We start from the raw sequence: 25,649 nt of genomic DNA, 5'->3' as shown, positions 1-25,649 counted from the left end.
AGAAAGAAAAGGTGCTCATCTGACTCTTCCTCCCCAGAGACAATTACTTAATGAATGATGATGAATCACACGTTAATGTAAAGTCACAACAGATATATCATCATACAAAGGGAGGGGGTTATGATGCTCTTATTTTGCAAATTTTTTCAGGGATCTTTGGTGAACATGCCTATCCAGCTGTGGAGAGCAAATCCTATTGCTGTAGCTGAAAGCACATTTCAGTTAATAAGATGTTAAAGATCAGGCAGTGTAAAATCTATTCTTCACAGGCTGTGGGCACAGAGCATGTCACTAGTGCTCTCTGTACTTTAGGCTCCTCGCCTTTTAGGGAAGTGATTACTGGTTCAGAATAAAAGGCCAAATAGTCACTTAAGAATTAGTATTTCATTATTCTTTGTACATGGAAAGCAGAGTCTTACAAACTATGTCCCACATTTCTGTATCCTGTAACACAGTTGGTTGGATTTAATATTTTCCAATTTTCATTTTAAGTGTCTTTTGGTTATAGCTATACTACTTCTCCCCACCATAACTGTATACCTTTTCCTGTAGAAAGGTATACCTACCATCAAAAATATATATAAAGAAATCTAACCAAAAAGGACTAGGTGAACTATTTAAAATTATTTGTTGGGAAACAGAAGTTTTATAGAATAAAATCCTGGGGAAGAAATGAGATTGAATTGCACAAAAATGGTTCCACAGGAAGACACTCTGTTGTAATAACATTTTCTTGCAGTTCAGCCTAAATGGGACTTAAAAAGAAATGTGTCCTCTTAATCCTGATGAAACCAGAAGTGTAATGGATGCTGTGCTAAGAGTCTTCTGAGGAAGCTGAGAGCACTGTCAGAGGAAAGAAGATTACTTGGGGAGGGAGTGCACAAAATCTAGCCACCAGTTTTGGCGATCTTTCTGCAGAGAAATATAACTTTAGTTACCTAAATGGTAAACATAAAGCTGTAATCCAGGTGTTTGCCCAGATTTGTCTGGAATCCTGTAAAAAAATATGTAAAACAAAACACAGACAAATAATACAAAACAAATAGAGACACATCATCTGTTCAAAGCAGTTCCTTGTAATTAATCAGAGCTTTGAGGAGGAATTGTTCAGCCTTGTCATTGTTCATTAATTAAGAATGTGATGTTAGTGAAATCTGTTGACAAGAGTGTGACTGAGCCCAAGCTCCAAGACTGAGCTTTCGGCCAAGCAGATTAATGCAGACACATTTCATTTCCTCAGTGGGTCCAGTAACACAGAGGTCTCCTCACTCCTGCTGTAAGGTCATTCCATATCACTGAACAGCTCAAGGGAGACATTGTGAAAGCAGGGAGTCAGGCCACAGGGAAGGGGGGGGAGGGTGCTTTTTGTTGTGAGAAAGCTATTAAAATAAGCAGAAGACAAGTCTTGAAGAAAGATTTATGTAGCTTCACATGGCAGTATTGGCTTCCTACATCTGATAGAACAAAGGACCCCAAAGTTACCCAAAATGATATATTGCAAGCAGGATTTATGGTGATTTTAATGTGACACGGAGCAGAAAATGTGTTCTCGGCAGGATATTTATGCCTGCAGTTTAAAACCTGTGCTTTGATTGTTCTAGATGATAGCAAGTTTTCAGAGGCCATCACAGTGCTGCTTACCTGGATTGAGCGAGGTGAGGTGAATCGTCGCTCTGCAAACCAGTTTTATTCGATGGTGCAGTCAGCCAACAGCCATGTCCGCCGGCTCATGAATGAAAAGGCCGCTCATGAGCAAGAAATGGAGCAAGCCAAGGAGAGTTTCAAAAATGCCTTAACAGGGATCCTCACTCAATGTAAGTAACTCCCTTTGTCCAGTGTTGTAGTGATGGTGGTGGTGGTGGTAGTGGTTTTTTTATCATTTTGTTTGTTTGGGGGTAAGTAGTTGCAATGCAGTCATATTCTACTTCATATCCTATCCCATACTCTGTGACAATCTGGAGGAACAAGGACCATTCCTAAGAGCTTATTTCTCAAGGTGAGCAAAGTTTCAGTAGTTTTTTTATTAATAGATGAAGATGTGCTCTATGCATAATGTCTACTGTTGTGTAGACATAAAACACTTCAGGAACGGACCAGACAGAAGCCTCCCTGCTCTGAGCAAAGATAATGCTTTTGTGAAGAGAAGTGATATGTAGCCTGTGCGTTGCAGCTAATTAACCAGGCCAATTACAGAATAGAGGACAATTAAGTTATATTTTTAGCCTGGGTTTAGGTAAAAGGAAGTAGGATTCAGCAACTTGTAGGGATATATTCACAACATACAGGCCACCCCCACAGTAGAAGAATATGCTGTATTGCTTCTGGCATCAGGGCTTCTTGGCTGATACAATGCCAGTATTAATTTGACAAATAAGCTGCCTTAAATATTTAGTGCTGGCAGCTATTTCCTTAGTACAGAAATATAATCAATGAAGTTACCTTAATGAGGTTCCCTCATAAGACAATAATTGGGATACTTGCCTAGCAGTGTTCTTCAAAAGGAAGGGAGAGAGGAGAGGAGAGGAGAGGAGAGGAGAGGAGAGGAGAGGAGAGGAGAGGAGAGGAGAGGAGAGGAGAGGAGAGGAGAGGAGAGGAGAGGAGAGGAGAGGAGAGGAGAGGAGAGGAGAGGAGAGGAGAGGAGAGGAGAGGAGAGAAGAGAAGAGAAGAGAAGAGAAGAGAAGAGAAGAGAAGAGAAGAGAAGAGAAGAGTAATGAGATTGTTACTGATTTTTAATGTGTCTATTCATGGCTGCTCAAGCAAGAGGCTTGATGGTACTTAGAAGGGTGGAGCCTGATGCCACCTCTCATATGCAAGTTAAAAAGAAAAACGAAGACAATGTACCAGTTGGAGGACAATGCAGTTGTTACATTGTAATTTCTGAATCACACCCCTAATCTTTACATAAAAGAATAAGTCCTAACGGCTTTTCTGCAATATTTTTCCGCTCTCTTAGTTCCTTCAGAAGTTAGGGCTGAAGGCAGAAGCTTGGATGGACTTGGCTGGGTTAGGAGAGCAATCCCTGGAAGCTTCCTGCATATGTAGTGGAGAGCTCAGCATCTCAGAAGACCAATTCACCCCAGGGTACATGTCCTTCTAATTTAGGAACTTAGATGCCTGAGCTTAGGAAGAAAGATTCTGGGCCAAAGGCATTTGATTTCTGAGGACATATGTTCAGTGAGTAAATTTTAAATAGCTAATTCTCTTGGTAATTTGCTAGTCAATGTCATCTTCGATCTCAGCATCTAAAAGGCAGTGTGAGGAGCAGAGATGCAGGCACCACGCATGGCCATGCTGTTCAGTTCACACCAGGACCTCTATAGTTTTGTGTGCAACAGCCAGCCCTAGGATTCAGAAATGCCTTCTTCAGCTGCATTAAAAAAAATCCCCCATTGTCAGCAGGCTGAACTTTAGTTAAATCAGTCTAAATTAGCCCGTTTGTCACCAACTGTTGTAGAACATCTGTCACTTGGAAATAGAGATCCCTGTAGTTTCAGGTGGAAACTTGCAGTTTTGGCTAACTGGTTTGTTCCTGTAATGTGCTGAATGCTGAACTTAAAAAAACAGAAATAGGTCTGGCTTCAAAACACGAGTTTCAGAGTGCCACAGTCACAGCAATGTCTGGAAGGAGAGAGTTTCTGACAGATCTGGCCTAGGAGGACAAGGTCAGCAAAAAAACAGGCTCAGGGAAAGGTGTTACACCTGTGTATTTTATAAGAACAAATTTTACGAGCTTTCCAGATGCTCCACATTGGTTATTTTATAAACATCATAAACATTGGCCATTATTAGCATTAATGTGTCTTATTAAAATTCTCTGCAAACTTGCTACGAACAGATGGATGATGTTTTTGCTTTATACGTGTATATGCGTAAGATTGCTAAACATGGAGACAGTGAAACGAGCTTCCCTTTTCCAAGAATTTTCCTGTATTTGAATTGATCTGATGAATGTTTTTCATGCGTCCTTTTCCACTGTTTTCTGACAGCCCTGTATAATCACTTACAATATGTCACTTGCATGATTAAGAACAATTTGAAAATACTAGATGTCCCAAATAGGTATGTGTAGTGTATTAAATTCTGCAGAATGGCAAAAAAACACTTCTGCTGTTCTGGAGTAAGGATCCATAAGTCTAGTGTAATGCTGCAGCTGTGTGGCCATTTGACATAAATATTACAATATTTTTAAAATAGCATGTGGCATTCCTCTGTCATGAACTAGATCAGAAGTCCAACTCCGAGCTGACCATTCTGGACTTTCTTTGCAGTCAGCAGAGAAAAACAAGCATCTCCAGGGAATGAGTCATCAGACTGACTTCATGGTGCTCTTCCAGTGAGTTGTATCATCCCTTGGAGATGCCATTTTTTCTCTGCTACCCATAGCAGATTTGTAGGTGACCTAGCTCAGAACCAGATGTCCAAGATTTTTCATGCCTTGTTCAGAGCACTTTAATCCCACTTACTGTGTGTAGTCTTGATACAGAAGGACGTAGCGTAAGCAAAGAACTTGAAGTTAGATAAAAATGCAAGCACTGTAGCAGTGAATGTTATGGGGAGTGAAGAAGAAATACGTTAAGAAAATGGGCTTCAAGTGCACTCACCTGGAACACACACACACTGTCTACGTGGTCTCAGTATAAAATCCTTTCTTACTAATGAGGATTAGTGTGGCCAGAACATTTCAGCTTATACCCCAACTACTAAAGAAGTACAGGTATTGAAATCCCTGCTACAAATTTCTGCCTGGAGGTATTTTGAAGATTACCAAGTGGATTACCCCTAAAAATTTGGGTCAAGTGTTCAGCACATTAATTAATTACCTGACCAAGATACTTGTGCCAGGATAATCTGTGAAATAAAGTGTATTACTGCTGTCACACCACCAATTTACAGCCCCTGATTTAAGTTCTACAGGGAGTCTTAGCCTTGTTATGGTGCTTCTTCAGTTATTTAAGGTATAAAGAGAGAAAAATGTCCACTTCCTTCTTTTTTATTGAATTGCATTGTTTTTTCTAGATTTGAATCCGTGCCTCAAATATGAATTTTTTTCCAGGATTTTGGATAGTTCTGTCTTTGTTGTTTGATTTCTGAATTCTTCCACTTTGCTTCTACAGCACAGTTACATGTGACACTGCTCCCTGACTCTCCATGCATCTCTGTTTCTTTTCCTCCCAAACCACCTTTTCAGCCTAAGGCTTATAGATGTTGATCTTCATGTTTCAGAAAAATGGAAGCCCTAGAGACATCCATATTGGACTGTTTTTTAGACGACACCAAAGCTGCAATTCTCTCCTCTGGCTTTCTCCTCCATGCGCTGTAAACTTTGTCTACCTCTTATTGAGACTATTATCAGACTATTTAGTGCAGTGTCCCTTGACAACATTTTCAAAAGTATCTATACATAAGCGAAGATCCAAAATCCCATATTCAAAAATTAAATTGATATTGGAGGAGTCAGACACACAAGGGGGTGAAAGTGTTCCAGTATGCAATGAACAGAAGTGCCCCACAGCTGGGTACTGAGCTTCTTATGACACTCACTTCTTTGATCTCTTTGTCAATTTTATTAATGGATGACTTTTCATGGGACTTTAGCACCAGGTCCCTGTCAAGGTCTATGAATCAGTCTCTCATGTGCCTGTGGGGGAAACAGTGGGAGGGTGGTTTTTATCATGGAGCCCCCTGGCCAGATTACTTCCTTGTGACTTGGTGCCTTTCACTTTCATTCTCTCCTTGACCTTCAGGGAATTTCAGCACCTAGTGATCAGGATGATCTTTTGGAAAGATATATTTAAATACCCTGAATGCCAGTGAAGGAACTGAACTGAAACATCCTTCCTTCCAATAGTGCTCTAAATGGTGAGGTGTGGTGCTCTGACAGGTGGTATTGACTTTCCTTAGGGTGTTTGACAGCTGTCTATTAGGCATCTAATCTGTAACAATGCCAGCTGGAGGGAGATGTCTCCCTGCCTTCTGTAACACCACACTGAACAGAGAGAACAGCTGCATCTATGGCACATCCCCATCCAAGGGATGCGTTTGCATAGTCTAGCAGCTAGTTAAGACAGTGGCCTTATATGTATTCCCAAGTGTGAAGCCCTTCCCCTGTACTTTGTAGGACACCTGAGCTTTAACCCACCACAGTTGATTACAGATAATCACCAGGGTGTTAGAACTTACATAAAAGGCCTGAGTGTCAAAATGCAGGTCTGAAGGTGTGGATAGACACAGGTTCATCCTACAGGGCAAAAGGAAGTATAAACCTACAGAGTCATTTATTCCAATGTAGCTAATCACAGATGTGTCCTTACATCCTCATGGATGTGAGGTTGCTGGAAGGGAAAGTCAGTTTCCAGTGACCCTGGGATCCCTTTGTTCATTAGCTGGCATTAGCAGGGAGAAGAGATGTGCTGCAGGTTCTCACCCCACCTTGGCAAGCAGTAATTACCTCACTGACTCTCAGTAAGCAATTTTTAAAAATAGAACAGAGACCCCCTAAATCGCTTCGACATGTTTAAAGGTTGCATCCAGAATTTCATTCACAGTGACTGACAGTGCTACTGTTGGCATTAGGCAACCCAGTGACAATCCAGTGTAGCAATAATCCCCAGCACTCAGTATTCCAGGCCCATATACACCATTAGACCATCCTGATATTTCCAGGGGACCTTGTGGATGAGCTACATACTGACACCTTTTTTTTTTTTTTTTTTTCCATTTCAGCTACTAAATATTATGCCATCATAAAAAGTAGTAAAAGCAAAACTGTTACAAAGTTTAATACTATTTATAAGTGACAGGATGCAATCTTCAGTAGTACTTCTGGAGTATTTGTAAATTGTAAAATAGATTTTCCATTAACTAGAAAGAAAATGTTGGGATCTTTTTCTTGGTACAGTTCTAATTGTGGTCAGGGGCCAAAACATTGTAGGTTTTGGCCACTTATGAAGTTTTAAAATACAAAGATTCCTATCTGTAGAACAAAGTGGCATTATTAATTCTTTCAAATAAGGAAAGAGAGAGTGAGTCCCAACTTTGCCTGGACAATAAATTGACTTCTGAGAGGGTCAGGAAAAACACTGCTATTTTCATTATGTCACTGGTGTGCCTTTGCCACAAAAGCCATGGTGATGGCAGAGGAAAAGCCATCTGTATGTGAGTGGTATACCAGCTTTGCAAGGATCTGTGATCAGCATGATATGCTGTGGTGCTCTGAATCTAACAGCTCCCATATAGGAGCACTATGGCACTATGCTGATATGAGTGAGCAGGGAAGTGGGGAGGCATACAGAGCAACTGGAGTATTAGGCACCATCTAAAGCAAGTACCGAGCATCACCAGCCGGATTTTTATGACAACTCTACCTGCATTGCATCCTTTGATTTTTTGAAAATGATCTCAAGTCTGCATAGTCCAGTTCCAGTCATCATGTAGATATTCTTCCTACCTTGCTATTGAGAGAAACTAGTTTTCACTCCACAGCTCAATATGCAGGGTACCTGCCGCTTCTTTCTGTTGCCAGTAAGCTTGTTTGCTTCTTTATGCTCTTGTATTGCATGTAAAGGTGTACATGAAAGTAAAAACAAAGAGATACTAATCTTTCAGGAAGTCCTGAAACAAAAGAAACCTGGAATTATGAGATTATGCAATTTACCTTCTTAGCTTGTTGTTAAGCATCCTTAGCCCTTTTATTTGTGACACAGGACATGAGGCTACAACTTTGAGTTGATTCAGTAGGGCTGTTCAGTAAGAAGAATCAAAAGTTTGGGAGAAGACTGTGTGCCATGTCCCCCTTCTTGTGAAGGTCAGAATTGCCACCTTGAGTTTTCTGTCCCTCCCTACTGAAGGACTTTAGTGGTGTATTAGAGTACTCTGCCTTTTTTTAAATAGCTGGTAGGTATCTGATATAAATTTCCCCCCACCCCCAACCCCCAAAAATAATTTAAAGTTAAATAATTCTGAAGGAAAATGCATTCTCAAAAGACTGAATAAAATCTCCTCTCTTCAGGTTTATTCATTTTCATTCTCTGATCTCTATGGATATGATTTAATCTGTTTTAACATTATCAGTGCCTTCACAAATAGAATCTGAAATTTTAATATATAAAAAAAGAAAAATGTTAAAAATCCTTTTTGAGCTTTCTTCAAAAAAGGATTGAGATCAGTTTTGGTTTTTTTCAATACAGGTTTACTTCAAAAGTTGCTCTCTTACTTTAGAAAAGGTAGAAATTACGTTGATATGATGGTGATTACTAAAATTACCATCTCATCTGATTTGCTTTAAATTCCATACTGCAGTCCTTTTTCCTAATAATCCTACCACTTTTTAGTATATTCTCTTAGTACTAAGAATGAAGACAGTTTCATTACAGATATTGAAAACATGCTGGTTAAAATTCTCTTAGAAGTCAGACTTTTTATATACATTCATGCTTTCTGAGTATTCTTTCAATTGCTTTGCATTAATAGCAACTTTTAAAAGGATTTTCCTGCTCTTTAATTGTCTGGTCTTGCAGTCTTTCTTTCATTTGTCAGTGACTAATTCAAAAATATGAGCTTACTTTATGTGCAATTTTTAGGTCATAATTAAGCTCTTCATGAAAGAGTTTGAGTCATATAATGTGTTTTTACAGTGCAGCCCAGATCTCAGTTGGTGTCATAGAATGCCACTATAATACAAATAAAAACATTAATCATTCATGTCATTAGTTGCCACTATTACTTTCTACCTTGATGTATTTCTAAAAAAAAAAAAAAACCACAACAAAATAACCTCCATAATCCATCCAGTCCCATTGGATTAACTCATTTAGTCAGCGTGCTCTTTGCTTGCTTCTGTACTGATAATTTTTCCGGTAAAGCTCAGCTGGGTATCTCTATTCTTTTTTACTTGTCCTCCCATTTTCCATCTCATGTACACACGTTCTCAAAAGCATTTCTGTCCAGGATGCTGCAGCAGTGGCAGAGAATAGAGATGAAAGATTCCATTTCTATTTTACCTTGCAATCTTATAATTCCTCCCCACTTTCTGGCAGTAGAACCCTTTGTGGCTGCAACCTGTAGTTTTTCAGATAGCTTATTCCTTTGTGTTTCATTTTCTTTGAATTTCATCATTCCTTCCATTGTCTTTAGTCTTCACTCCACCTAAAGTCAATAGGAATTTTGGTAATGATTTAAGTGTGGCCAGAATTTCAACAGAAGCTCTTCTCCTGTTATTTTTAAGACTTTCTTTATTTATTTTTTTAATGTAGGCCATTAAATATGCATGGTCTTTTATAGCAAAATAAAAGCACTGCCTCCCAAGAGATTTCAGTCTAACGCCCCATTTTGACTGGGAGAATGAGCCCCCCCTGCAATCCAGGAGACAGTCAGTGACCTACTGCATCACATAGACACACACAAGTCTATGGGACCAGACGGGATACACCCAAGGGTGCTGAAGGAGCTGGCTGGGGTGATCACCAAGCCGCTTTCCATCATTTACCAGCAGTCCTGGCTGACCGGGGAGGTCCCGACAGATTGGAAATTGGCCAATGTGATGCCCATCTATAAGAAGGGTCGGAAGGATGATCCAGGAAATTACAGGCCTGTCAGCTTGACGTCGGTGCCCGGGAAGCTGATGGAGGAGCTCATCCAAAGTACCATCAAACAACACATGTGGGACAACCAGATGATCAGGCCCAGTCAGCATGGGTTTATGAAAGGCAGGTCCTGCTTGACAAACCTGATCTCCTTCTACAACAGGGCAACATGCTTATTGGATGAGGGAAAGGCTGTGGATGTAGTTTACCTTGACTTCAGTAAGGGCTTTGACACCATTTCCCACAGCATTCTCCTGGAAAAACTGGCTGCTCGTGGCTTGGATGGGCACACGCTTTGCTGGGTAAAAAACTGGCTGGATGGCCGGGCCCAAAGAGTTGTGGTGAACAGAGTTAAATCCGGTTGGCGGCCGGTCACGAGTGGTGTCCGCCAGGGCTCGGTTTTGGGGCCACTCCTGTTTAACATCTTTATTGATGATCTAGACGAGGGGATCGAGTGCACCCTCAGTAAATTTGCAGACGACACCAAGTTGGGTGGGAGTGTTGATCTGCTCGAGGGTAGGGAGGCTCTGCAGAGAGATCTGGACAGGCTGGAGCGATGAGCTAAGGCCGACTGTATGAGTTTCAATAAGGCCAAATGCCAGGTGCTGCACTTGGGCCACAACAACCCCCAGCAGCACTACAGGCTTGGGGAGGAGTGGCTGGAGAGCTGCCAGTCAGAGAGGGACCTGGGGGTGTTGATTGACAGCTGGCTGAACATGAGCCAGCAGTGTGCCCAGGTGGACAAGAAGGCCAATGGCATCCTGGCTTGTATCAAAATAACATGGCCAGCAGGGACAGGGAAGTGATCTTGCCCTTGTACTTGGCACTGGTGAGGCCGCACCTCAATTACTGTGTTCAGTTTTGGGCCCCTCACTACAAAAAGGACATTGAATTACTCAAGCATGTCCTGAGAAGGGCAACGAAGCTGGTGCAGAGTCTGGAGCACATGTCGTACGAGGAGCGGCTGAGGGAACTGGGGTTGTTTAGTCTGGAGAAGAGGAGGCTGAGGGGAGACCTCATCGCCCTCTACAGCTACCTGAAAGGAGGTTGCAGAGAGCTGGGGATGAGTCTCTTTAACCAAGTAACAAGCGATAGGACAAGAGGGAATGGCCTCAAGTTGCGCCAGGAAAGGTTTAGACTAGATATTAGGAAGTATTTCTTTACAGAACGGGTTATTAGGCGTTGGAATGGGCTGCCCAGGGAGGTGGTGGTGTCCCCATCCCTGGTGGTGTTCAAGAGGCGAGTTGACATAGCGCTGAGGGACATGGTGTAGTTGGGATCTGTCAGTGCTAGGTTAACGGTTGGACTAGATGATCTTCAAGGTCTTTTCCAACCTAGATGATTCTGTGATCCTGTGATTCTGTGATAACTCATGCCACTTGCCTGGATCCTGCAGGATGCCCTAAATGATGAAGCAAGGTTCAAAGCAAAGAAGCATGTGTTTGAATCACATGGAAATCTGTGCTTGGTTTTGAGCTGCCTTGCTAAGCAGAGATGGAGGTAAGGGCCTGATGGTTCACAGAACAGAACTATAAATGTTGTATGGAAATGAACAATAAGGGGTGAGAGTAAGACATTGGGGCAAAGAAGGAAAGATAGAGGTTTCACCCAAAAGGTTTTCTGATTTGTCTGTGCATATCATGTGGCCTGCACATCTAAAACTGTTCAGTCTGCTTATAAGTGATGAATAAACCATATAAATGTGAATATGAATATGAATAACCCTATGCAACTGTGACTGTTGGAAATGCCTTCAATAGGCATTTCAAATCCCTTCAATAGGCACTAGTCTTGCTTCATGTCAAGTCATTGGACTTGTCCCAGATAGTGTAGTTCATGATAATGACAGAGATATTATGGGGTCAGAAAAGAGTTTTGGAAAGGGATAAACTGTGTGGGAGGTAAAGATGGACACACACAGAATGAGGAAACAAAAATATAGAAGGAAGATAAGACTGGAAGCAGTAAACAAAGAGAGTAGGAAACGTCATGGCAGTCAAGGGAACATACAGTATGGCAATGGAGAAGTAAATGTTACTACATAATATATCTGAGATGATTTTTTGTTTTGATTGCCAGAAGAGGCTATGGCTGTTGAAGCCTCATCATCCACCTCTCTATTCTTTTTCTTCAGCAAAAGAAAACATATTATGCCCAAAACATACATAGCCCTCCTGATCTCCTAGGAACATTTAATCTGCAAGGTCTCTGACAATTATTACTTAGAGAGAGTCCCTTCACTTAATGGGAGCTGCCAGAGTTCAGTCACATTTATGATGTTCCTTCATCTCAGAGTTCCCTTTGAGTTCTTTTTATGGACAGGCTTACCAAAAGTAGTTGTTACTACTTTTGCTATTTTTAAATCTGAGCATTGAAAGAAGGTCTGACTAACCATAAATAACAATGAGAACAGCTAATTAAATGCAGTGCACTGGGCATGGCTTATAATCTTGTCAAGCTGATGAAGAAAGTAGCATTCACTTAATCTTCCTTTGTGTGAGTGGGGTGGGGGCTGTGTGTGGGGTTTTTTGTTTGTTTTTTCTGGATGTCAACACAAGGTCCATAAAGTCAGTTCTGTAATATAAGATGATGGCATTAAAAGAGCAGGTACTGTACATTTGTACCTGCCCTACTGTGTTGTGCTGGCCTGATGTCAGGTTCCTGTTTGCTGAGAAATGACATGAAGGTGAAGTGGTCTTGTTGAGTCCAAATGATTTATCACATGGCACAGTGCCAGCACTTGCTGTTACATCAAGCTGTCAGTTTCTTTGTTGTAAATTAAACCACGTTTCATGACCTAAAAGATTTTCAAAGCTTATTTTGTAGACAGATTTTCTAGCAATACCTTGCAGGGCAAACTGAGTTCTCTAATCAGAGTGTAATTCTTTTATTTCAAAGTTTACAAGGAGTGTTTTCCATTTCTAGAACTATTAATTGTTGACATACATACCTCAGAGAAGTTAATGTGCAGGTTTTAGTATAAATCCTGAAAATGAGGTGTTTTCAGTATCCCCACAATACTCCTTTCACTCTTCCTCACTGAGTGTCTTAGCTGAAAGAAGAAGAAAGGCAAACACAGCTGCTGGCACCGAGGTTCAATGTTTTTACAAGACCAGGGATTATAATTTGTGCTGTGGTATAAGTATTTTTTATTTTGTCCTTCATCTGTGAGGAAGAATCTGCTTATTGTATTATGAAAAAATATTTTTTTCCTGCACCACTCAGATGTAGACCACTGAGATTCACTCAGCCTCTTAATAACACACACAAGCACATTGACCGGGACCAGTTTGAGTCAAACAGAGGAGGAAGGGGGATCAGCCATCAGCCCAGGCACACCTCCTGCTGGTCTCAAACACTGTAGGCCTAGTCAAAGGGATATGCAGAAATAATACAGTGTAATTTAGGGAGAGGACACTTAGACTTGTTTCTCATTCTGTCTAGTATTCAGGTAGGTGAAACAGGGTAGATAGAAGAGGAGAACATCCTTGTTCCTCTAGTAAGCCTTGTAATGGCTCTCTGCAACACTGAGACCTCTGCATCAGGATGAGAGCAGAAAAGGTGAGGCTGCTAGAAAATATGACCCCACTGACTCCTTCTATAGGATTAAATTAAGCAGAGCTAGAGCAGGCTTATCCATACTGTTCAAATGTAAGTTGTTGCTCTAGGCCAGCTAGGATTTTCCCACACAATGTGGATTCACTTTAGAGTTTGGTGCAGGCCAAGTAGTTTCCCTGAAAAACATCTTTCTGGGGAGTGAGAAAAAGGTTGCTGCTGCAGGGACACTCAGCATATTGTGCCAGTTGGAATCAGAGAATGGGAATGGTCCCTGGCTGGTTTTGATCGCTAGTACAGTAGCTGTTGGCAGTAGGGCAAGTTGAGGAATGGCAGCCTTGCAAGCAGACTTCCCACACAGCAAAATGATCTGGAAGATAAATCATTGGAGGCATGATTCTCTTGGTCTGTCCAAAAAGGTGGAATTTGGGCATATAATAGAGAAGCCCTGTGGTTTTCTCCTTTATCATGCTATGTCTTAAGACTCTGTCTTAAGGAACCTGCAGCCACCCAGACAGCAAGCAGACCAAACAGTAGCTTCCTCTTCTCTGATGGAGTTGCAGCCACGATTCACCTTCTTTTTGATACCCCTGGATTTTTTTGTTTGTTTGTTTGCTTTGATTTAAAAAAACCCAAAACCCCAAAAAAACCAAAAACCAAAATCCCAAGAATGCCATTTATTTGTGACAGATGAGTCATTTTGCATAGCTGTCAAAATCTGTGTCTTCGTTATGGAAATCTATAATGACATTTTCTTACATATCCAGCTGATGACCAGTGGTATGCTTCACTTTAGGACCCATCCCATGCATTATCTGCAGTCTTCTCCATGGTGATATTTCCAACTTTTAATGTTTTCCTCCTCCACCAGTCAATGACAATTGCATCTGTTTCTCCCTCTGTGGCATGTGAATTGGGTAACAGGGAAGGGCTGCAGGTTTCAGCTGTAAATGTGTGAAAGGCAAATTCTTTTCTGAAAGTAAATAGTATCATAATCAAAAGACTGAAGGTTTGGCCCAGATTAATTAAAAAAATATATGTTTCTTTCATTACTCTGTAATCTGTCTACCATTTCTCTTATTGATGTCACATGTCATTTGCCTACATGCAATTTTAGCCTTGGACTTAATGCTAAGTTCTGTTCAATACGTCACCAAATGCCTTTCAGGACTGTTGCCAAAAATATTCTTTTTCCTATACAAAAATGACCTGGAGACTCTAATTCATTCACTTACAGCATCTAGCCTTGACTACTGTAATTCCTTGGTTTGCTGGGCTTGGAGCCAAATTGCTTGGCAGACTTCAGCTTAGTCAGAATTCAGCAACAAGGTTTCTGACCCAAACCACGCCAACTCTATATCCTCCCTGTGCTGCGAATCTATATTTGAAAAGCGTGTTATACATTTACTGTAACAGTTTCCTTTACACTGTAATTTTATGGGTGGAATTTTTCTTTTACCCTGCATGTCAACTGTCGCATTCTTACAGAATTTTTTTGAGCAAAATCACCATATAGTCTACTCTTGCACTTACAGTAATTTAGTGCAAAGCCCTTTTCATCCTGTATACCTAATTGGTGGAATTTGAAGTGAAATTCTACATGAAATCTGAGTATTTCATCTGCCAGTGAAGACTTCTGTTTTTATTACACATTGTGTTTCAGTTTCTATTTTGTTTCTTTTTTATTGTAAGGCATTACGAAACATTTGGTTGCTGGTGTTCCGTATATTACATATGAGAAATTAAAAATAATCACGTATGCATGGCAGCTGATAATAAGCAAAGGAAAAATTGAGTACTTGTCTCCTAAACCCAAGGAGAAATTTCAGTCTTCACTCAATCATGTGTTTAAAATAGCCTGCTTGATAAATGTAATGGAGAGTAAAAGTGTTCTCTCTACCTCTTAATCTACAGATGAGGCTATACTTTGGTTCTCATTTATTTTTGTTCTTCTCTGGTAGTATCATTTTCAAATGTCCTGTATCAAATACTCTCTTGCCCTGGAGATATTCTAGTTTTCCCTCTAATCCAATCTTGTATGCAACATCTGCAGGCATTGTTTAAGGGATTTTTGTCGTTGTTCCTATTTTTTCTGGTTGTTTTTACATTTATACTTGATAACAATACCCTATTCTGATACCATGTTTTATGGCAACAGAAACTGAGATTTAAACTTTCTTTTAATACACTTACTATGAGCTGGTACCTCTAATAAAGCATATTGTAGTTACACTGCATTTGTTAAACACTGACACTGGGATATCACTCTAGGCTTAGTTGTTTGGGTCTTTTTAGTTATTTATAACTCAGCAGAAAAACAATTAGATAACAATCCTTTGTCTGAAACACTCCATGTAAATTACCAGCCACAGAATAAGTCAATCACAGAATCATTCAGGTTGGGAAAAGGCCCTTGGGATCATCGAGTCCAACCATCAGCCCTACTCTACAAAGTTCTCCCCTACACCATATCCCCCAACATCTCAAGTTGGTAGGAAAGATGCAATTATTTGCATCCTGTAAGTTATATTGATAGGAAAAACAATGATGTGGTATGGACCCTTCCAAAACAATGCAGTTTTTTAAACCCTAATTTAGTAAGGAAACAGCTTTGCATATGGTCAATGAAAATCTGATATAGCATAGAACTTACCAACAGATGTTTGACAATGAACATTTCGTATTACTTAATAATTCTACTTACCAGTCACAGTTGACAGCACAGTACATCCTAGAGTTCAAGGTGCCTTAGAGAACTAGATACAATCTGTTATTTCATTTTGGAAATTTCTTTCTGGAGGTCAGGAAATGGTCTGAAAACCATGGCCAGCAGTGAGACTGGGAACAACTGTTTCACTCAAATTCTGCAGATGTCAGCCCAAAATCTGGGGCCTCTCTTTGGCCAAATTTTAGCCAGACATGGAAGAAAAACAAGTTAACTGGAGAGTTTCTCAGCTAATATAAACTCTCCTGGCTTCCCCTTAGGGATGAATTTTCCATCCTTACAGGCTGTGTGCTGCTGGATCACTTATCAATACAAATTTGATCCTGATCAGGGGTGGGTACATTATGTCTTGTCTTCCAGTTAACCAGAGCACAGGAGTTATATCAGCTTTAGGCTTCTGGGGTGTCTGTGGGAGAACAAATGAATCTTGATACAACATGAATTAACCTACGAACAAATGTGAACTGGCAGAATGAGTTTATATTGGATTGCCATCTCATAACACATGAATGCAGGATTTTGATGTAGTACAAAAAGATGTGAAGCCACTTTCCTGTATTGTCAAACCATGGCCTTGGCTGCTCTTTAGCTCTAATGTAAAGCTTGGAGACCTTTTAGGTTGGGTGTTACCTGTGGGTGTTTGTAACACTTTGTAGCCTAGATTGCTGTGTATGTTGAAATTGATGTACATACATTGACACTTTCTTTGAATAGTGGAATGCTGGTCTTTGATATGTACTAGTTTAATATTCTCCTCTACATGTCCCTTTTTTTAATATCGGTAGCTGCCTCATGCATAAAGTTTCTTTAAATGCCTTGATTTTTAGCCTCTAGTACTCATAGTATCCTACTTCCTTTAGGTTTTTTAATTCCTAAAAGTTAGGTAAGTAAAGGAGATCCTTTTTTTGCTCACTTTGTCTACCACAGTTATATAAGAAAAACTCTTTGACATCTTTCTAGCTTGTGTTTCCATTGAGGAGGGTTTCTGAAATGATCAGATAATGACTTTTGATAAATCTTAGCACCTGTTCACAGAATGGAAATTAAACACTTTAAAGTTCAAATGTTTTTCAAAATTCAGATGATCTTATTAATACCTATTAGTGGAAAATGGCAAACCAGCTCTTCCTCATATCTTTGTGAATCTTTTCTACTTGAATTTCCACTTGCAAACTAAAAACAGATTGTTAATTAAGCAAGATTTTCTGAGCACCTGGGTCATCAACACAACGATAGTAATTAAATTCTAGCCTCAGTTTCTATACACATAATAATAGAGTGTTTTAGCATTTTCATTCTTTTCAAATTAATTGAATAAATATACACAACATAACTTCCTTGATACATCCACCCTTCACTCCAAGCAAGTTCTAATAGTCTGAAATTATCAAATCTGTTATTAAAACTTGAATGGCTCTCAAGTGAATTGGATCATCCCAGTAGTTTTGAGGCACCTTCTTTAGTATAAACTACATATGAGTATTTTAATTTTATAAGACTACATTTATTTTCTATGGATTTAGAAGTTAATTAACCAGCCCCGATGACTGCAAAGAAAAACTTCCATATGTGATTCAAAATGTTGTAATCTTCCTGAATCTGACAGCAACCTGCAAAAGTGGTAGAAAAAAAATAGAAGAAATGTGCTCCTATTCAAGTGCGTGAGGTTAACTTTCTGATCTAGAGGTGAAAGGTACATAACTGACTTACTAGGTGAGCTCACTGTTTTAGGAAATATAGGTTGTTATGTATAGTAAGATCCTCTACATCTGTGATTTGAGGGGAGAAGGAGAGCAGCCATTGATCAACTCAATGAGAGACCAGACCAGAGGGCATTACAAGGTCTCATGCAACCATTTCTCAGTGGAAGAGAGGAGATGGAGGTGCTGCAAGCTGTAGCTTTACAAAACAGTGGACATTGTTTCAGCCCAGGAATCAAAAGAGGGAAATAGCCAAGAACCTTGTCAAAGAGTTGAAGCATTTTTCAGTTTGATTTCATAGGTCAATACAGCTGCTTACTCAGGAGCACAGCCCAGGTCATTTGTAGAAAATCTGGTTTTCTTGGTGGTCCTTCAGTTAACTGTGCTGGGATCAAGGCAACTTACATCTTGGTGAAATCATTTTTAGGCAGGTCACCGTTGCGGAAGAACAGCATTGCTTGTAACTGATGCGAAGCAAAAGAAAAGAGTGTTGGGAGAAAAGATTCTGAATTAGGATGAACAAGTAGCTAAAAACTTAAGGATCTTAATTGTCCTAGATAATTGAACTAAATATTGATGTCTGGCTTCAGAACAAATTCATTAGGGTTGACTGAGGGAAGCCCATTTCACGCCTCTACAAAAATACGAGTCTTCATGTACATAAATATACATAGACCATGGACACAGGACAGAATGATCTACCACAGGTGAGCCCGTTTATATTAAATAAGAGAAGCAGAAGCTACAGCCACAGAATGCAGCATTAATGTATGGTTTAGCCCTTCCCATCTGCTGACAAATTCCCACTATCGGATAGTGACAACCTTCAAAGCAGAGCCTGCTTGTCTTTCATGCTCTCATTTGCACAGCCTACTCATCTGTATGCAGCTGCCACAGGGGAACATGGGTCGGGTTTATGCCTCAAGTGTCATTTCTGTAGTCACACACCTATAGCCACACATGCAAAGGCACGTGGCTTGCAGAAAATTGTTGCAGACGTCACGGGGAAGCAGCTGCATGCATGCTTTTTGGTACGAAGTTGTAAGTTGTGTAGACTAAAGTTATGGAGACAGACTTGAAAGGAGACATCTCCAACATTGATAAAATGTAAGTACAAAAGACACATCATTGGATGGATATTGATGATGTTGTTTCAGTAATGACATCATCCATAGACTCCTAGTGTCTTTGCTTTGCTTCTCTATAGTGATCACAACATAAATTGCTTGTCTTGTTTGACTTCCTTGTTCACCAAAGTTGAGCAGATTGTCGCCGTTTTCAACGCTTCTACCAGACAAAAAGCTTGGGACCATTTCTCGAAAGCCCAGCGAAAGAACATAGACATTTGGCGAAAGCATTCTGAGGTTGGTGATTTTATTATTACTTTCTATCCATCATCTCACAGCTGGATTGACACAGAACGAGTGTGATTGTAGCTGGACATAGTGCACTTGGCAATATTTACGGCTACCATTTTAGCTGTTAATGAACTGGCCGTTATACAGTCTCATCTAAAGTATGAATTGCTCCCATTGCTCTCATTATGATAATAGTCATTAAATAACACTAAGAGAGCAATGTGTTTTTATTTTTCATGCAAAATTTGGGAAATCATTGGAGGATTATGTTTACTATCTGAAATAATGAACTGAAGTAGTGAAATTAGGAACAATATTTTCAACTAAGGGCAGAATTAAAAATTATTTCTCAAAAATATCTTTTTAAGAGTCACCATGATCTGTTTCTAAAAGAAGTATGCTGTAGCACAGACTTTTTTTCTTGTTGTGCCATCATATGGTCATTGTAAGATGACTTTGCCTGAAAATAAAATAGAGAATTTGTTTCCTAAGTAATGACTTAAGCATATTAAGTCCAGAATTATGACATACTCCTTCCCATTTGTTTGATGTTTTATCTTTAAAAAGTAGATACATCACTTGTACTGATTCTAAGTATTATGCTTGCAAAGAAACCAGTATAAATGTAATCATACTACCACATAGAGTTAGGAATGTGGAACCATGCATGTGTGACTGTCATAAGCATGAGCAGAGGAAATGGGATTCTAACTCCCCTTTGCTGTGAGTGGCAGCAAAGGAAGCGCTAGACCTCATCCTGTGTTTTGGTCATCCAGCTTTCGTTTTTAATTCAGTATATACGCTATGAGCCTGTATTTTAAAAAGTAAGTACCACTGTCTTTGTTTTCTTTCTTTCTTCTTCCTTTTTTTTTTTTTTTATTTTTGAATATGAGCAACTTGCATACACTTGGTTTACCTTCATGTAGTACAGTATGTTGATTGTTACTGTCACAGTCCTCTAAATGATTTTTCTCTGTCTCAGAATAAAAACTTTAGAAGGTAAGGTGCACTTATTTAATTATTTTGTAGTACACTTGTAAAATAAGTGTTGTACACTTAGTTTGAGAAACACAAAAGTGCTGTGATATAAATCATTTGGATAACATTTTAAGTGCCCATTAACTAATGCTAAATTACAGTTGAATACCAATGGCACTAAATGTAACATCCACATGAATACCAAATGAATTCTTTATTATCAGTGCTATTACGGTGAATACCAAATGCCTTCACAATAATGGGACACTTAAAATAAAATGTTAGCATAATTTATTGGTGCAAACCGTATTTTGCATTTTGTTCACAAATACTTCATATAAGTAGTGGATAAAGCCTTGTTCAATTGAAAGTTGGGAAGTTGGGGATTGATGTTTGCCTTATCTTTTAGAGAAGTATGAAAATATGATTTGCTAGTAGATTATTTCAATTATATTAAGACCATCCCTTCTTAAACTAACTCTCTGTAAAGGGATGTGGTGTGTCATTCATTTGCTGGCTTCTAAATCTTTAATAAACTGAAATGTGTAAGAGTTGGACTTTCCATAAATGTTAATTCACTACTCATTTTTTCAAATATTATTGACTTTGGTTTTTCTAAGAAGAGGACAACAAAATTCAAAAACATGTGAAGGATCTTGCTAAACTAATATATTTTAGAAATACCTGTTTTTCAGATCTCAAATATCATGGAAATGTACCATTATGTTTTCTAACTATGACATTATCTGCTGATTTGTTTAATTACCTGATCACCTTCCATTTTTTTCTGAATTTAGGAAGGCTTTGCTAGAAACACGAACCCAAAGCAAACACTCATACACATAGACTTTCTCTGTGGAACATTATTGGCTTTGCTGATAATGTAGACATTGATGCATCAAGGACATTTATCCCCTAAAGAGGGAGTAAATGTAAGCAGATGTCTGCTCATGTGTGCAGTATACTTCCCCAGGAGAAGGTGTAGGTGGCCTTTTCCAACAAGGAATTAAGAAATGGCTTGCTAATTTCTTCCAGAGGTGCTTCTGATTGCATAAAACGCTGGTTGACAATTTACCTTTTTAATCACTTTCTTTTAATTTGAAATTATTGTCATGTAAAACACCCACTAATTAGCCTACTTGACTTTGCTAGGATTAATGGACACATAGATTTATCAGAATATTTGAGATCTGCCAATGAACCAAGGGTGCAGCTCAAGGGACATGCCTTCCCTTTTTTCACACAGTCCCTCTCTGACAGCTTGTTGTTAATTGCACGGAGCAGTGGTCAGACTCCTCAATGCTGTCTCCTCCTTCCACGCAACTCGTCCTTGTTTCAAAGATTTCAAACCACCTCTTTGGGAATTAAGCTCTTTGTTGGCAGAAAAATTAGCTGTCTGCGGACTGAAAAGGCCTACACTAATCACGGTGCAGCATCCTCGTGTTACACCTGACAGGATTATTAGGACAAAATAGAGTTCTCTCAATCTTCTCAGCATTGCCATTAAAAAGCCAGCCGCTCCACCCGCACCGGCTTTTCTACCCAGAACAAAGACTGTCTAGACTCACACAAAAAACGCATGCCTGCTGATCATCTACCTAGCGACATGTGCAGGGGGTCCCTGCCTGCTTGCCCTTGTGGTGGTCACCCGGAGACCGGGCTCTCTGCGCTGGCACCCATTTTGGATCAAGATGCAGAGATTTTCAGGGCAGCGCTATGGGGCTGGGCCTTTTAAATCCAAGGCAATCAGGGTTTAGGGACAGAGGGTGAGAATTCTTTGGCCAGAATTAGACACCTACAACACAGTGTTACATCTGCACTGGCTGCTCTCGTCTCCCTTTACCATCAGCAGAGAGAACAAGGCACTTTTAGGGTGTAGTTAATATGACTTTGTTTAATGGAAACACCTACACGTGGCCAGAGGAATCCTACCCCAAGTGGCAGAGAGAAGCAAGAATTATCTATACCTTAAGCAGGCTGACAAACTCTTTATCAGTCTGCTTTATACACAATTTTAAGCATTAGCCCTGCTGTTAAAGTATTCTCCTATGTTTAGCAGAACTAAAGATCACTTGACATGCAGATTCACTTTCTCTTTTGTTTTCCCTGAGTGTTACCTTTGATAAACTCTGTTCTTTCCCAGGAAGAATTCCCTGTGCTACTGTTGTTATAAATATTCATATACAAATAAATATGATTACAATGATAAATGATGTATAATTAAAATCAGAGCAGTATTAAAAAAAGATATTAAATAATACATAATGACTTCATGGAAGTTAATACTGACAAAAGGTCATTTTGGGTTTTAGGAGCTCCGAAATGCTCACAGTGAACAGCTCATGGGAATCCGCCGGGAAGAGGAGATGGAAATGTCCGATGATGACAGTGGTGACAATCCCAGCAAAAAGCTGAGAGTAGATGATTCAGGTAAAGCCAAATATATACTAACTGTTGTTTTTTAAAAGCAAACAAAACCTACATAGGAGAAGTGACATATTAATAGCTGATTACATAAGACAGTACCTTATTTTAAACCTTCATAAATTAGTTATTTGAATGATGCAAGCTATCTCTAGGAGGTGTCTGTCACCTGCTAAGATCTATAACGATGAAAATTCTCCAGTTCTGCGCTTGGCTGGAAGCATTATGTTTCTTTAGTGCGCTCTCTGCAGTCCTGCATGACAGAATTTCATTCCATGGTTGCAACTGTCTTATTGCGAGACCAGTTACAGTTATGTCTTGGTCAATATTTGCTAAGCCTTACCTTTCTTTTCAACAAATACATAATAATGTATAAACTCTCAAACAAATACACCATACCATTTTAACTGTGAGTTTTGTGGAGTTAACTTTTAAGCATAAGTATTTCACAATATGTTAGTACATACTGCATTAATTTGACACTCGTTAGATGGTTATTGTGAGAGAAAGCACATGTAATATCAGCAAAGAAAAGCAACTTTTCCAGCCTTCTGCAAATACTCTGCTATCCAGGGTGGACACCATGAGGTGGCTCAGAAGCTGCCTGAATTACTGACTGGTAACATGATTTGGATGGATGCTTTGCGTGATTTCTTGACATTGGCTAATAAAGTTGTGAGTAGCTAACAAGGGTTTGATTGTTTAGACACTCATCTTCAAAAAGCAAATTTATAGAAGCTGAAGCCAAAGCATGACTGGGAGCTGCCAGTCAGCAGTGAGCTTTAAGAAAGGTAAAGAATGAGGGAGTAATACAGAAGGAAACTGAGAGTCTGATGATGAGGATAATTTTGATCTAGTCCTTTGCATACAGGCACTATATTAACAAAGGAAAGGATTTCATCCATTCAATGGTTTCAAGTCCTTGTATGCCAGCACAAAAGTGTCGATTCAAGCTTACACAGAGAAGAGCTCTTTGGCATCTCCTGTGACTCCAGAAGTAAAGACCAAATGAAGGATTGTCATTCTAGCAAAGAAATTTTTACTACATCATCTTTCTTGAGGGGATATTTAATATTTTTCCTGGAAGAAAAATACAACAATAAAACCTGCAAAGGGCAGCCTTACTTTTTGCTTGGCTAATTGTGTGGATTTGAATTTTCTAGACACTATTTGCAGAATGTTTGGCGCTGAGACAGTGGGTCGCTGCAGACAAAGAACTGCTACCAATCAGAGATTTTTATGAATACCTAATCATTTTACCTTGACTGTGTCCACTCTTATGGAGGGAAGTCATTAGAATTTACAACAGGAAGGTAGAGCCAGAAATACACACAGCCTGCACACCAGAAAAGTAATGATGTTTTGAACTGTCACAGTAATCAGTTCAGCTAGGTTTAGCATATGCATGCTTAGGGCAGAGCTATGCCCATCATTCTTTTTAGGAAAGCATGTTTGGTTTTCTTCCATGAAAAGGGACATTTCTATCAAAAGTTTTGATATCTGAGATTTCTACAGAGTTCCATGCTGAACAACTTCAGTTTATTTGTATTGTTATAATGTGGGCACTGAGTGCCCTCAGTGATAACAGTAGCAAACCAGTACTGTGTTGCATACTAAATCAAAATTTAGCAATATGAATCCACTTGAGTACTTGTCCATCATTTTCCATTGTACCATTCATCATACTCTTGATCTTACTGGAGTGATGCAGCCTGCTGCATACGTAGAGTCATCCAGTTCTAAAATTAAGTATATAGCTTTCTTCTTCCAACATTACACTCTCAACTAAAGCAAGTGCATTTGATTCTTCTGACATTGACAATAGAAGGAACTTGGAGATAAACCAAAAAAGTTATTTGGTATAAAACACTGGTAAATGAAATGAAAGCGAAAGACATTTATTTTTTCATTTTTATGTACAGATAGTGATTCTTCCTTCCTTCTTTAGCATTTTTTAAAATTACTATTTTTGATAGCCACCTTCTCTTTTTCTGTTTTTCTTTCTTTTTGAGTATGTTATTCCAGAACCACCTCTTTATCTCACTGGAGTGGCTATCTGTATTTACAGTAACCTCTGTTCTACAAAGAATGTCTTTTAAAGAATCTTTTATCACAAAGAAACAATTCTGCACTGTAAAGAAACATTGGCACTTTCTTTATTTTTAACCCCTTTTCTTAAAATGTTTGTCTAAATGCTTAACTATGGGAAGGGTAAGATTTGAATAACACAGAGAACATGTTGTGCCTCTTCAATTCAAGGACACTGTGCACACATAAAGGCTTAAAAGTCTAAATCCGAAAGTGACTGAAGCAATGAGACATGATGAATTGATTTGGATAGTTCCAGAGTTCTGGACTGCTTGTTCCACCATCCCAACGATTTTCTTGAGGACATTACTTTCCAGCCTGCCCTACACAACAGTGGAAACAGGGCTCCTGGGAAGTTACCATCCCCAAAGCTACAACAGGTTACAAAGATTCCCCCAGGCTCCAACACCTGTGTCAGGACTTTTTTTCACTAGTTCACCTAGTTAAATCACCCCTAGTATAAGAAGGCTTAATTAATTCAACAGTTTAGAATGGGTCCTAAGACCTCATTCTGTCTTGGTAAATTGTAGTTTCAGGAGTCTCCCAGTGCAATTCTTTCTGTTAGTCAAGCCTTTTTCATTCAGAAATAACTCCACTTCTGTGGGCATCTGGATAGTGTGGTGTTGAGTGTGTCACATTTCCTCACAGCTAGACTGGTTAGAATGAAAACTCACCTCTGGGATATCTGAAGAGAAACCTATTAATCACCCTCGACAAAAGAGGGTGGATTCCATCCCCAACATTTGAAAACAGTGCAACACACCTGAGGCTGTGCAAAAGGACTTCAGTGCCTGAATGCTTATCCTGAACCGCTGGGCTTTAGGTTTCAGAGGAATGTTACAGTGAGCTGAGGCCCTCGTACACAATAAATTCTGGGGATTTGGGGTAGATAATGAAAAAGCTGTTACTAAGAATGGTTTGCATTTTTTCTTCAAGTAGTGCAAGATATTAATTAAGTCATGGAAGAGATCAAGTTGTGGTGCATATTAGAAATCTACTAATAGCCGTTAGTTTGGGAAGATTTGGGCTAGCTACTTGTGACAATTCAGAACAGCTCCAGAGAGACTTGTTGCAAAGCACAGCACTCCATTCTAGACTCCAATCCTCTTTTTTCTTCTGCCAGTTGCTCTTCTCCTAGTTGTTTATGATCTTGATTTACTGATACCAGTGACTCAGGCAGAGCTGGAATGAGAATTGGGACCTCCAGTCTCCTGAACCTGCCTTCTACCCTCAGGTCCAT

The 25,649-nt window shown here is 39.5% G+C and overlaps 1 protein-coding gene across 7 annotated transcripts in view; it reads left to right on the top strand.

Moving 5' to 3' along the window:
• ENOX1 (ecto-NOX disulfide-thiol exchanger 1) overlaps positions 1–25,649 on the top strand; it is a 383,297-nt gene that overhangs the window by 295,633 nt on the left and 62,015 nt on the right. For all 7 annotated transcript variants that reach the window (XM_074859609.1, XM_074859613.1, XM_074859612.1 and 4 more), the window contains 3 exons: positions 1,602–1,814; positions 18,819–18,925; positions 22,210–22,327. In XM_074859609.1, the coding sequence (XP_074715710.1) occupies positions 1,602–1,814; positions 18,819–18,925; positions 22,210–22,327 (438 nt within the window). The remainder of the gene's footprint in view (positions 1–1,601; positions 1,815–18,818; positions 18,926–22,209; positions 22,328–25,649) is intronic.

Source organism: Strix uralensis, chromosome 2 (genome assembly GCF_047716275.1).
Source record: "Strix uralensis isolate ZFMK-TIS-50842 chromosome 2, bStrUra1, whole genome shotgun sequence".
NCBI classification, from domain to species: Eukaryota; Metazoa; Chordata; class Aves; order Strigiformes; family Strigidae; genus Strix; species Strix uralensis.
Note: the sequence above shows the minus strand (reverse complement) of the source record. Positions and strands in the feature narration are given on the sequence as shown.